The sequence below is a fragment of the Macrobrachium nipponense genome, chromosome 44 (genome assembly GCF_015104395.2).
Source record: "Macrobrachium nipponense isolate FS-2020 chromosome 44, ASM1510439v2, whole genome shotgun sequence".
Taxonomy (NCBI): domain Eukaryota; kingdom Metazoa; phylum Arthropoda; class Malacostraca; order Decapoda; family Palaemonidae; genus Macrobrachium; species Macrobrachium nipponense.
In genome coordinates, this window is record NC_087221.1 from 20,184,534 (window position 1) to 20,197,937 (window position 13,404).

Sequence of the window (13,404 nt, forward strand, 5' to 3'; positions counted from 1 at the left end):
GGTTAGATTAATTTTTCAGAAAAAGCAATCAACATGAAAGGACACTTCCAACCAAGGTTATCCATAAGTGAGCAGCCAGATCATAACCCAGGATGCTGAAGGACTAGGACCCAAGTTGTTAACAAATGAGTGCAGAGGAACATTATAAAGTTTTAACGACAAATAAACTTACTGCTGTAAAGAGTATGGTAATATTTAGTGTTGTAAAATGTAAGATTGTATAGTTTCCTATTGAATATTTGTGCTGGAAAAATTCTACTTTCATTTTGCTCGTGTAGAATTGTCTGCTGTGAGCTCTAAGGAATTCGAAGGATGTATAATTAAAAAGAACCAAGAGCCACTGAGGAATCAAAACTGCAACTGTGACCCCAGATTTAGCCTACAGTTTATGAAGTTTAATGCTACTTGCTGAGGAAGTCTATTGTCTGCCACTTTCCCAGATGGCAGGATGATACCATGGTGATAAACACCAAAGCTAAAATAAATACTCCTGCATATATTCCTTATATATTTGGCAATGTAAAATCTTCATTTTGATATCATCATGGACAAGCTTTTCAGATTGACATAATCTTGGACAAGTTTCCAGACTTTGAGAGTCTTATCCAAAAAAGGTAGCTTGGGAAGTGCCATCTTCAGCTCAGTCAAGATCCATCCTGAAGGCCACTTCGGCAAGATCTATCCTGAAAGCAGTATGGGATCCATCCTGAAGGCAGCTTGGCAGGGTCTATCCAAAAGGCAGTATGGGCAAGTCTATTCATTCATTTTGCACTAGTGACATTCTGAATGTAATGCAAAGAAATTTGTTCACTGAATCCATATCTCATACATTCTGAAGGGAGAGCACGGAGGTTCATTCATCAAATGCAAATCTCATTCATTGTGTACAAGTTCTATCCAGAAGAAAGCATGAAGAATATAACTGCTTTATTTTAAACCTGTGGATTTCAAGAGTAGCAATTCCCATACTATGTATCCTTCTTTAACATAGAACTTTACCTCCAGATTAATATAGAACTACTTGCAGATAAATTGTGCCCATCTTTTGATTAATTTAGAACTTTCTTTTCTTGATTTTATTAGCAACAAAATGAGGAAAACTGAAGTTACACTAAGTCCCTCAAACTTTTCATTACCAGTAAATCACACAACAGACTTTTTTCCTCCTTTTGTTGCTAAGTTCCTCAAAACTTTTCATTACCAATAAATCACCCAACAGACTTTTTCTTAACCTGCCTGGCCTTGAAGATAATTAAATTCTGTCTAGATATTGTTCTTGACCTACCTAACCTTGAAGATCATTCAATTTTGTCCAGATAATCTATTAACTCATCTTACCAACCGGGAAGGTGGTTGGTTTACATGACTGATGCTCCTTATTCAATCCTCTGGAGATAGACTCCACAACTGCATTAGGCCAACTATTCCATATTTTAGTTACTATAACAAAACAAACTGGGTATTATTAAAGCTGATATTAAATCCACGAATGCTTGGGCACATGCGCTGACTAGGCCATGGAGACTCGGTAGAATTCATATCCAGAAATACACACACAAGCACTATAAAAAAAATAGAGAAAAATAGGCACAACTCAACTGGCTTGGAAGGAGAGCAAAGTGATAGCGTCTTACTCTCCTAGGCGGTTAAGAAAAGACTAAAGACGTCATGAGGTAGTGTGCAGTTACTGACCAGCTATCACCTCATACACACAGGAGTTGCCAGATCTCATAGATTCCTTGCTTACAATCTTTTATTGTTTTTAACTGGTTACCAGCTGGCACTTGGAAAATATCCTATTGTTAAGACCTCAGGTTTGTTAGCTATGGAAAATACAAATTGATAAATTTGTCATGTTTACAGAGCCTGCCTAGTGTTGCAAGCAACAGAAAAGTGAACCCTTGCTGTTCCTATATAAATCTTATTCCTACCAAAATAAACTATCCCCAAAGGGGGTTAATGCCATCTGTACACCTCACCTTTGCAGTGTCCCTTCAGCCCCTAACTGGTTCCATGTAAAGTTAAAGCACCATACAAACAAACAAACAAACCTTCAGCCCCTAGTTGCAATCCTTTTTATTCCTTTTACTGTACCTCCATTCCTGTTCTCTTTCCACCCTTCCCTAACAATTGCTTCTTACTGCATCTGTGAAATGTTTTCCTGTTACACCTGTAAAACCTTCCTATTTCAATTTCCATTTTAGTGCTGAATGACCTCATATGCCTTAGTATTTAGCCTTTTGCCTGAATTTTATATTTTATTCCATCCAAATATCTTATGCCCTTTCCAACTACTTTTCAACTGATGGTCTGCTTCTTTCAACAGCTGTCTGACACTTTTTGTCTGCTGTGATTGAGTGTTAAGGTCAAAGTACAAACATTTGTTTGTAATTTCTAATAACACATTCCAATTATTTTACAAGAAAAAATCCAACAGCTACAACATGTACTATACAAGAACATGAAAAACACTACAAATTCTTCAACATCACCTGCAAATTAGCAACGCCCATGAAGGCACATAACAGAATTTCTTAGGCAGTTATTTTTGAACTTTAAATGATGTTACCATTTCGAACTTGAAGACTTCTTTTTACTTTTTGTCAATAAAATCTTGTCTAATTGTTCCTTCTCTGGTTTCAGTGATGGGAATACCTGAAAGAGACCATTAAAAATAATAAGTAATAATCTTCAAAATCATTAAAATACCATATACAGTTTATATCCAATACAAAACAATGTTATACTGTAGTGTAGGAATAAAATTCAGGCACAGTTCACTTCACCATAATTAGAATACTATATGCAAAACTTTAAATTACAAATAAATGATGAAACAGCCACTATCGGAAACCCAGAAGTATTTGATAAGGCTTTCAATGTCAGGGCAGCAAAGGTCAAAATAAAACAAAAATACTGGCTCTTGAAAACTGATTTTTTTTTCAAAGCTATAAATAAATAAAATATAAGTAAACCTCAAAGTCTGAAAGTAAACCAAAAAGTAATTAAGCTCCAAATATAGTCTATTGGTTATCTGAACTCTATAGTATAAAAATATAAATTATATGTGCTTCACACAATATATGGACAGGTTAATAGTACCTCTGACTGATGGAGACCTTCCTCCTAGGATAGATGTGAAGTCCAATAGTAAAGAAAATCCCCGTAGGGGGTTAATGCTGTCAGTGGACCTTGTGCAGTGCACTGTAGGCATTACTTTAGGTTCTATACAGCATGCCTTCAGCCCCTAGCTGCAACCATTTTCGTCCCTTTTACTCTACCTCCTTTCATATTCTCTCCTCTTACTTTCCACCCTCTCCTAACACTTGATTGCAACTGCGAGGTTTTCCTCCTGTTAAACCTTTCAAATCTTTTAATGTCTTTCCATTTCAGCGCTGAATGACTTTGTAGGTCCCAGTGCTTGGCCTTTGGCCTAAATTCTATATTCAATTCAATTAAGGAAGAAAATATTAATACAATAAAAAGAAAACTTATAGGATCAAGAGTAAAGAAGTTTCCACTATGGGACCAAGAGTAAAGAAGTTTCTACCAGACATATGCATAAGTGCCCTAAAAACCTCTCCATTAAAATACAGCCTTAAGAATGAGCCTGATCAAATAATATATTTCTGTGATCTGGAGACTAACAAAAACAAAAATGCATTTATTTTTGGACCAAGTACACAGTTTCAGAGATCCGCATTTCAATATTTAGCTATAAGTTCTCAGCCATTTTCAGTGGTTGCAATGGAATGCCTGCAGACAATGACTAAAGTCAAAGTTTACTTAGGTAAGGTATTACAATACAAAGGCTTTTAACTTACCACTATAAAATGATAAAACTATGTAAACCTGCACATGAGTACGGCACTTCCTAAATATTTGCAAAGTGAAACATAGGAGTAACACTCCCATTAAATGTTCCAGAAATATATGTGTACATTGAAGACCATCATGTTTTAACAAACCCAAGTTGCTATAGAATTTCAGGAGTAAGTCCAATGTACAGTTCCCTCCAGGAGTTTCCATACACAACGTGTGTCTGTTGGTAAACTGTGCCTCAGTGGCGTGGTTGGTATGGTCTTGGCCTGCCACCTCGGTGGCTGCGAGTTCAGTTCTTGGGCATTCCATTGAGGGGTCAGAGTTGTGTATTTCTGGTGACAGAAGTTCACTCTTGATGTGGTTCGGAAGTCGTGTAAAACCGTTGGTCCCGTTGCTGAATAACCCCTGGTTCCATGCAACGTAACAACACCATACAAACATACAATCTATTGTTAAGCTGTACTGGGAATATTTGTGGTAATACTGCAGTGGGAGTTTACAATTCATCTTATGCTATTTTGTTTTGTTACAATTTATCTTGTGCTATTTTGTTTTGTTATGAACTTGATTGGCTGGAGGTATCTCGATGATAGTTTGTTTTCATCAATTTTGTCTAGTAAATCAATTATAAACAACAAGCAACATTGTAATAAGAGTTTTATTATAAGAACAATTTTGATATTACAAGCTTCAAAGGAAAATACACATAATAGTACTGTAATGTGCAATTTTCTTTGAAGCTCATTTTCATAAGTCGTTAAATTTTTAATGCTTTAAACTCCAGAGTTACTACTTAGTGGAGCTACATGACTAATTCTAGTGAAGTGGATTGTTTTCCCCTTCAAATTTTAAAGGAGCTAAACTTAATATACAAATGTAATTTCTAAAAGTATGCTTCAGACAAAGTCCATCCGATTTACGAGTAACAGGTATGCAGGTGTGAAGTAGTTCAACAGTAAAGACGTTGTTGAAAGACCTTAACATGATCCAAACATACTTGTCCCAGTTATTTCTCAAACTCATACCAGTGGACATTAATCGAACATCAAATGCCTAAACACTTACCTATAAAATTTTCCCCACTACAAAACAAGAAAAAATATGCAAGTGACGCATGAACGCTGTAATACTGAATCGCGTATTCAATCGCGTATTCCATCACTAAGTATATAATTACTCTCCTGACCCAACTCAGGAAATTTGAAGTTGCTTGCTTTGCTAAGCCACAGAAGTAGAATGATATCTAATGTTGAAATGACAATTTGTCCAAAATTGCATTTTTCCTAACTATACAAACCTGAGGTCCTTTTACAATAGGAAGGTACTAGCGGCAGCTGGATAGGTCGTAAGGTTTCGAACAAGGGGTTCGGTAGTTAACTGCTTGTCCGACAGGCGCGCGCGCGCGACTGGGAGGTAAACAAATCACTTTTGCTTTGGCCCAAGCAAAAACTGCAGAGTGAGGGGTGGCATGAGGTGGGGCTATGTGTAAAAGGACCTCAGGTTTGTATAGTTAGGAAAAATGCAATTTTGGACAAATTGTCATTTGTTCCGACACGGCATACAAACCTTCGGTCCTTTTACAATAGGAAGACTCACTTCTTGGTGGGTGGAATCTGAGTCTTTTGTGAACAGACTGGTGTTCGCCCAACCTTGGAAGCCTCCCTGGTCGTAAGAGCGAGGGAGGGATCCAAGCCTCTGTCCGATTGATCGGGGTGTGCACCGCAGGATCAATGGTCAGACCTCTGGACCGAGTACTAAGAGAGAGGCATGCGTATCTCTTCGTACCAGCAATGCAAGAACTTGTTCCTGTACAGGAGCAAATATAAAGTCATGGGTTTGACTCTTGTAGGCATCCACTTCCCCCCCTTGTAGAAGGAAGTGGTGGATATTCTGCTCCTATCCCTAGTGAAAGGGATAGGATGGGGCTCTGTCATATAGCTCACCTGCATCTCGTCCTCATATCACCAGCGTAGTGACGACCATGGCCCTCTGCCCACAGGTAGAGGGAAGGAAAAGATGGGAAGAGAGAGCCAGTCACTCACTCACTCACACATCCATCCACACAGTCACACCAGGACTCGATGCTGTTCAGCCTGCGAGGGTCTGGGTTAGCTACACAACTTGTTGAGCAGCCACCACGGGGTCCCAAGGAAAACGTATCCAAGGACCTGTGGGCAATATCCCGAAGCGGTAGAAGGAACGTTAAAGGTTAGTCTGGTTAGACCAGACCCCTGCCTTCAGGACCTGCGCCACGGAGAAGTTCTTGCGAAACGCCAACGAGGGGCCAATACTTCTGACTTCGTGAGCTCTCGGACGGGACGTAACGGATGTCGTCACTACCATCAGCCTCATACGACCCTCCTGATGACCTCACGCAGCCAGAATGAAAGAGTGTTCTTGGATACTTCTTTCTTGGTGACCCCGGTGCTAACGAAGAGGCGTCGACACTCAGGCCTGAGGTGTCGAGTTCTCTTCAGATAGCGCCGTAGCGCCCTCACAGGACAAAGCAGCATCTCATCCGCATCATTATCGGTGAAGTCCAATAGGGAGGGAATCGTGAATGACTCGAACCTGTCATCAGGGACTGACGGTTTCTGAGTCTTCGCAACGAAGTTCGGGACGAAATCGAGCGTCACGGATCCCCATCCCCTGGAGTGTCGTACATCATAGGAAAGACCATGAAGTTCCCCTACTCTCTTCGCCGATGCCAGGGCCAGCAAGAAGAGGGTCTTGAGGGTCAGATCCCTGTCTGACGACTCTCGGAGTGGCTCGAACGGTGTTCGAGTCAGACTCCTAAGGACGAGAGTCACGTCCCACGCAGGGGGCCTGAGTTCCCTGGGTGGGCAAGACCTTTCGAAGCTCCTCATAAGCAAGGAGATCTCGAACGAGTTCGAGATGTCAACCCCCTCAGTTTCAGGACGAGCGCCAAGGCGGCTCTGTATCCTTTAACTGTGGGGACTGAGAGGAGCTTCTTCGTCGGGCGAAGAAAAAAACGAGGAAATCCGCTACCTGCTGAAGAGTGGCTCGAGAGGAGATAGACCCCGTCTACGACACCAACCACAGAAGACGGCCCACTTCCCCTGGTACACAGCTGCAGAGGACTGACGGACGTTTCCAGCCATCTCTGTTGCTGCGCTACGAGAAAAGCCTCTCGTTCGCAAGAGATGGTGGATAACAGCCAGCCGTGAAGACGTAGGGACTGGACTGCTGGTGGTACCGCTCGACGTGTGGCTGGGCGAGAAGGTTGTGCCAAGGGGGAATCTCTCTCGGTTCTCCTGCGAGAAGAGCCAGCAGGTCCGGATACCAAATGGCCTGTGGCCATTTGGGAGCCACCAGGATCATCCTGAGATTCGGGGTGACCCAGCGCTCGACTGATCCACCTTGCGAATCAGGCTGAACGGGGGAAAGGCATAGGCGAAGAGGTTGTCCCACGGGTGTTGAAGAGCGTTCCTCTGCAGCTGCCCATGGGTCCGGCACGGCCGAGAAGAACACCTGGAGCTTCCTGTTGTGCCGGGTGGCGAACAGATCCACGACTGGTCGCCCCCACAGGTCGCAGAGCCTTTCCGCCACGTCCTGGTGTAGAGACCATTCGGTCCCTATCACCTGATCCCGACGGCTGAGCGTGTCTGCTACTACATTCCTCTTCCCTGGAATGTAGCGTGCCGACAGCTCTATTGAGTGTGCCTGAGCCCACTCGTGCACCTGCCGAGTCAACTGGTACAACGGGAGAGACACTAGCCCCCTTTTGTTGACGTAAGCCACCACCGTGGTGTTGTCGCACATCAAACACCACTGAGTGTCCCATCAAGCGGTCCTGAAACTCTTGGAGAGCGAGGAACGCTGCCTTGAGTTCCAGAACATTGATGTGAAGGTGCTTGTCGTTCTCGTCCCACACTCCTGAAGTCAGCAACTCCTCCAGGTGTGCGCCCCATCCCTCGGTCGATGCGTCTGAGAACAGCTGCATGTCCGGGGGGGAGTGCGCAGTGGCACTCCTCTTAAGGAGGTTCTGTCGTCGAGCCACCAGGCTAGGTCCTGCCTCACCTCCTGTGTCAGTGACACTGGAAAGCTTGGGGGATCCGTCGCCTGTGACCAACTCTCCTTTAGTCTCCACTGAAGAGACCGCAGGTGAAGACGCCCGTGAGGGACTAACTTCTCGAGTGACGACAGGTGTCCGATCACGACTTGCCATCGCTGAGCTACCTGTTCCTGCCGAGACAGGAACTGGTTGGCTGCCTCCCTGAATCTGCCTGATACCCGCGAGTCCTCGGGGAAGACTCGCCCTGCTACCAGTGTCGATCAGCATACCCAGGTACTTCATCCTCTGCTTGGGCTCGAGATCGGACTTTTCGAAGTTCACAACGATCCCCAGATCGCGACAGAACTCGAGCAGTCGATCCCTGTCCTGTAGCAACTGCGAGCGGGAGCTCGCCAGGACTAACCAATCGTCGAGATACCTCATCAGACGTATCCCGTGCGAATGGGCCCAAGCAGACACCAGAGTGAACACTCGCGTGAACACCTGTGGGGCGGTTGAGAGACCGAAGCACAGTGCCCTGACTGGTACACCGTCCCGTCGAGGATGAAGCGGAGGTACTTTCTGGAGGACTGATGAATGGGTATTTGGAAATACGCATCCTTCAAGTCCACTGAAAGCATGAAATCGTTCTCCCATGGATGGAGTCGAGCACTGAGTGCCGTCTCCATCGTGAACCGGGTCTGGCGAACAAAACCGGTTCAGGGGAGAGAGATCTATCACTGGGCGCCAGCCTCCCGTAGACTTTTCCACCAGGAAGAGTCGACTGTAAAAGCCCGGTGACTGATCCGTGACGATCTCTACAGCTCTCTTGCTCAGCATGGTCTTGATCTCCTGTCTGAGTGCTACGTCCTTCGATGACCCTGGAACGTACGACTGCTGTTGGACCGGGTTGGAGGTGAGGGGTGGCCGAGATTCGAAGGGTAATAGATATCCCTCCCGAAGGACATCGATCAATCCAGGTCTGGGCGCCGTTAAGCGCTGCCAAGTTGCCCAATGGCTGGCCAGGCACCCCCCCACTTCCGGCAGCAGGTGAGGGGGAACGCCGTCCCTAGCGCTTCCCCCCTTTCTTCGACTTCTTCCCAGAGCCTCCACCGGGATGAGGAGGGCTGGGAGGAGGCCTGGTTACGGCTCCCTTGCTAGAAGTCGAAGAAGACAGAGTCATTCCTCGGGGCTTCGACGCAGCAACCGTCTTAGCAGCCGAGGAAGCGCTAGCCGAGCTCTTAGACTTGGCCGCAGTCCGAGGCTGCCCAGAAGCCTTCGAGACTGCCTGGTGAACCAGACGGTCACTGTCATCAGTGCGCCGTCTGTCCACCGCAGCGTCCACCATCTCTCCTGGGAAGAGAGACGTGGAACTCCGTAGAGGCCCGTTTCGAAGCCCCAACGCCGCCTCACGCCCGGCCGCCCTGGAAACCCGAGTAAGGACAGCGTCCCTTCGTCGGAGAACCAGGTTGGCCCACAGGTTCACCGTCTGGTGGGCAAGGAAGGAGATGGCTCTTCCCCCAGACTGGCAAAAGTCTCCTGAAGGCCGAGTCCTCTTCGGGAGAAATCCCCCCGGAGTTGGCTGCGACCTTAGATACTGTGAGGGACCACAGATCTAGCCAGGAGACGGCCTGGAAAGCTGCCATGGCGGTAGATTCCAGGCCTAGTGCCTCTTGCTGCGAGAACCACAGGTTCTCGGACAGGAGCTGTTGCAGAGACACACCCGGAGTCAGCCTAGCTAACTCCGGGTTGACCTGTTTGGGCGGCATCGGGTCTTCAGATGGCACGTAAAACCGCCGCTGTCGTAGCAGAGGAGGTGGAAGCAGCTTGTTCGACCTGCCAGACTTGAGCGAACCGTCTTGCCCGGAGACAAGCGATTCAACCTGGTCCAGCACTGAGTCCGCAACAAGCTGTGAACGCGGCAAAACCCACCGTCGGTCTGGGTTCCCTCTTCGGGCCCCAGAACGACTCGAGCCGGGACGTGGGCTCGGATGGTGGGAGCGGCGATCCTTCCCCGAGGTCGTTGTGCTGACGAATCAGCGCAATAACCTCGGCAAAGTTCCTCTGGATCTCGGGCGTTGATGATAGCATCCTGTGGAGTCGGACCGTCAGTCCCTCAAACAGGAGCATCTCCCGAGACCCTCCTCCCTCAAGGAGAGGAGCAGCGACAGCCCCTCTCGGTCTCCTCCAACCACCTGTGCGTACGACCTGGCTGGTCCGAGAACCGAGCCTGGTACGTACGACGACGTGGCGGGATCCTGAGGGGCGCACCCCTCACGATCACTCCTCAATACCTCGCCCCTCCCGGTGTAACCCGAGGAGGTTGAAGGTATGGGAGAGGCAGACCTGACGCTCCCTCCTCGCTCGCTGGCAGAACCAGTGGGCTTGGAGGACTGCAGGCGATCGCCAACCCGCGGTGGTGATCGAGCTGCAGACCTAGTCGAGCCGTCTCGCTGTGGAGAACGGCTGGACCGAGAACAGCGGCCCCGGTCTCGTGTGTCAGAGGAGCTGGTGCTGGTCGCCGTACCTGATCGCTCTCTGCGAGAGCGACGGTCAGGCGACCGGCGAGCTCCACTGTCACTGTGAGATCGGTGCGTATCCTCACGGTGCGTCAGTTCGCTGGCACCAGCCGTGGCTGGTGCCGGCGAACGGGGGGACCTCTTCCCAGCCTCAGCCCGTGGCCGGTCATGGACCGTCACGTCCGCCCGGGTAGCCAGCTGTTCGCCGTGAGAGCGAGAGCTGGTCTGGTGAGAGCCGCGTGAGCGGCTGTCACCAGTCTTCCGCTCCGTGCCGTGAACCAGACGCTGAGCGGACTCAGAGGTCTGGTTCCTGGCTGCACGGTCACTGTTAGGCGACCGTACACTCGGTACCTCTCGCGACCGAGCGGCCGAGCCGGATCCTGCTGCTGTGGCCGAACCACTGACAGCAGGCGAGGAAGTGCCGGTGTTAGCCGGCACCCCTCTGGTCCCCGTAGTCTTCTTCCTTGCGGGAGAAGAGACGGGTCCTGCTCCCGAAGGAGCAGGGCGACCAGCGGAAGAACCCCCCGTCTCACCGGAGCGAGACGGGCCCTTAGAAGTTCCCGAAGGAGACTTCTTAGGGGGGGGGGGAGGCAACCTTCTTCTTCTTAGGCGGTGGGGCCTTAGAAGAAGAAGGGGAAGAGGCGGCAGACGACGACGACGACGAAGAAGACGATGAAGACGACGACGACACCTTCCTCCTCTTCTTCTTCTTCTTCGTCAACCTCCTCAGGACCGACGTCAGGTCTGTCATCCAGGACGGAGCCGGGGCTGCTGTTGCCGAAGCAACAGGGCCCGGACGGTTTACCTGTTCCACCCCGAACAGACCAGCATCGGGAGCAGCGGCGCCAGGAACAGGAACAACATCAGCAGGTGCGAGCATCACAGGAACGGCAGTCGAGACGGCAGGAGCAGGAACAGGAACAGCAGCGGTGGTCACGGCAGGTACGGCAGGCTGTGTGGGCGGTCCAGGTGGTCGAACCAGCGGCACAGACGTCCTCGGTACCGGTGGGAGGTCCAGGGGCGAGCTCTTCGGGCACATGAAGTCCGGTCGCGGCAGCACGGCAAACCCAGGTGGCGGCATCACACTCCCCCGAGTTACGGCGACTGGCCCCTGCACCGATGTTGTGGGTGTCACAGAGACCGCGTGCTGGGTGTACACCAGGTGAGGAGGTGACGCGTAGCCGGGTGTTGTAAGGGTCGTGGTGGTGGTTGTGACCGTTGCATGAGTGACCGCCACGGAGCCAGCGAGATGATAGAGCAGCCCCTGGACACTCGGCACGCCCTGCAGCCCCAACGATGCCCACACCTGTCCGAGGTCATCCTTCACGGCAACCGCACCTGAGGAGGCAAAAGTCGGGTGATTAGAAGGATCCTCTACCCGCTCGCGCGAAGACGAGCGGATAGAGGACCCAGAGTACAACTCTACGTCAGGGTATCTAGCGCCCTCCTCCACACTCGACACGTCAGGAGAGGAGAAGGACCTAGACACCCCCCCCGAAGGGGAAGGCGCGAGACGTGGAAGTTGAGCGGGTGGCAGGAAAGAAGACGAAGTGTCCGTCACCAAAGGAGTCGCGGGAGAGCTTTCCGACGACTCCTTTGCAGGCCTTCGCTTCTTCCTGCCCTCATACAAGTCCACTGCGCCTCCGACCAGTCATTACATACATCACAGGGCTCGGCCCGGGTGCATTCGCGCCCCCGACACCGAGCACACAAAATATGAGGGTCAATCTCTGGGAACGATCTAAACTTCCCACATTTACGCCCTTCGATACCCGGGCAAAGTCTCCTTGGGGTAGCGAGGCGAGGAGATTCCATCATAATTCAATTGAAGGCAGTAATTATTATGCAAAGACAGAATGATTGTACTTACAATACTCTTTCATACACAATTACAACCAAATACTCAGAAAGCAAACGACGAGCAGCGGGCAGAGAGCGTCGAACACACACGTCCATCCACTGTGAGGCCGAAAGCAAAAGTGATTTGTTTACCTCCCAGTCGCGCGCGCGCGCCTGTCGGACAAGCAGTTAACTACCGAACCCCTTGTTCGAAAGCTTACGACCTATCCAGCTGCCGCTAGTACCTTCCTATTGTAAAAGGACCGAAGGTTTGTATGCCGTGTCGGAACAAACCACACATATATTTATTGATTGAATGAACATGGGGTGGGGGATGCCCTTGGACTCTGTAGATTTGTAGTATATAGGCAATCCCTACATCTACAAAACCTAGAAATTACTACTTATTAAAGTTCTTATACAGAGGGACAAAATAAAGTGCCTAAATTATACCTATAAAAATTCAGGTATATATCCCTGGAGGACTTGGCTAATGAATGCAGGTGAAGACAAGCAATTCTCCACAATAAAGGGTGTCTTTTAAGAGAATAAGCCATCTTGCTGATTTACTGAATACTTTGCACACTGAATGCTAGCAACCAGACAACTACTGCAATGATCCATGGCTACAACTGACTCATGATAAGAGGTACTACAAGGAAAAAAAAAATACAAATACAGCAAATAAGGTATAACTCAGGTCAAATAAATAATTTAGATTTTCATGTCCACAGTGCATAAACAGGTGCAAAATATATCCATACTTCAGAGTAGTGAATCCTAAGTTTATAAGTGAATTAATTCAACTGACTTCAAATAAATACAGACAAGCTACTACTAAGACCGTTAACTTCTAGCATTTAGTTTACTTTGAGTTTAAAATCTTCATAAAATGGGTATGGAGAATAGGGTGACCTGTAATGAATATAAAATGAACTGGAAGTTTACCCATATGCAGGCTCCATGAAAAATATTCCTCTCAAGAGCAGAAAAAGACAATGACATGCTCTTTTTCAGCGAGTTCTGTTGAGTGTATAGGGCTATGAATTAGATGGAGAAACCTGCTAATGTTAAGGATAAATACACTTACTGGAAGAGAGTATTCAGCTTCTCAAAAGAATCAGGTATCACTAGAGACCAATCAAGAAGAAACATCTGAAACTTGTTTAAATACAAGAGCAGTATGTAGCATGAAATACTATATTTGAG

The 13,404-nt window shown here is 48.1% G+C and overlaps 1 protein-coding gene across 6 annotated transcripts in view; it reads right to left on the reverse strand.

The window, feature by feature from the left end:
- Positions 1-2,016: 2,016 nt before the first annotated feature.
- The window catches only part of LOC135204068 (uncharacterized), a 103,196-nt gene continuing 91,808 nt past the window's right edge, over positions 2,017-13,404 (reverse strand). For all 6 annotated transcript variants that reach the window (XM_064234047.1, XM_064234046.1, XM_064234048.1 and 3 more), the window contains one exon: positions 2,017-2,655. In XM_064234047.1, the coding sequence (XP_064090117.1) occupies positions 2,640-2,655 (16 nt within the window). In that variant the 3' untranslated portion in view covers positions 2,017-2,639. The remainder of the gene's footprint in view (positions 2,656-13,404) is intronic.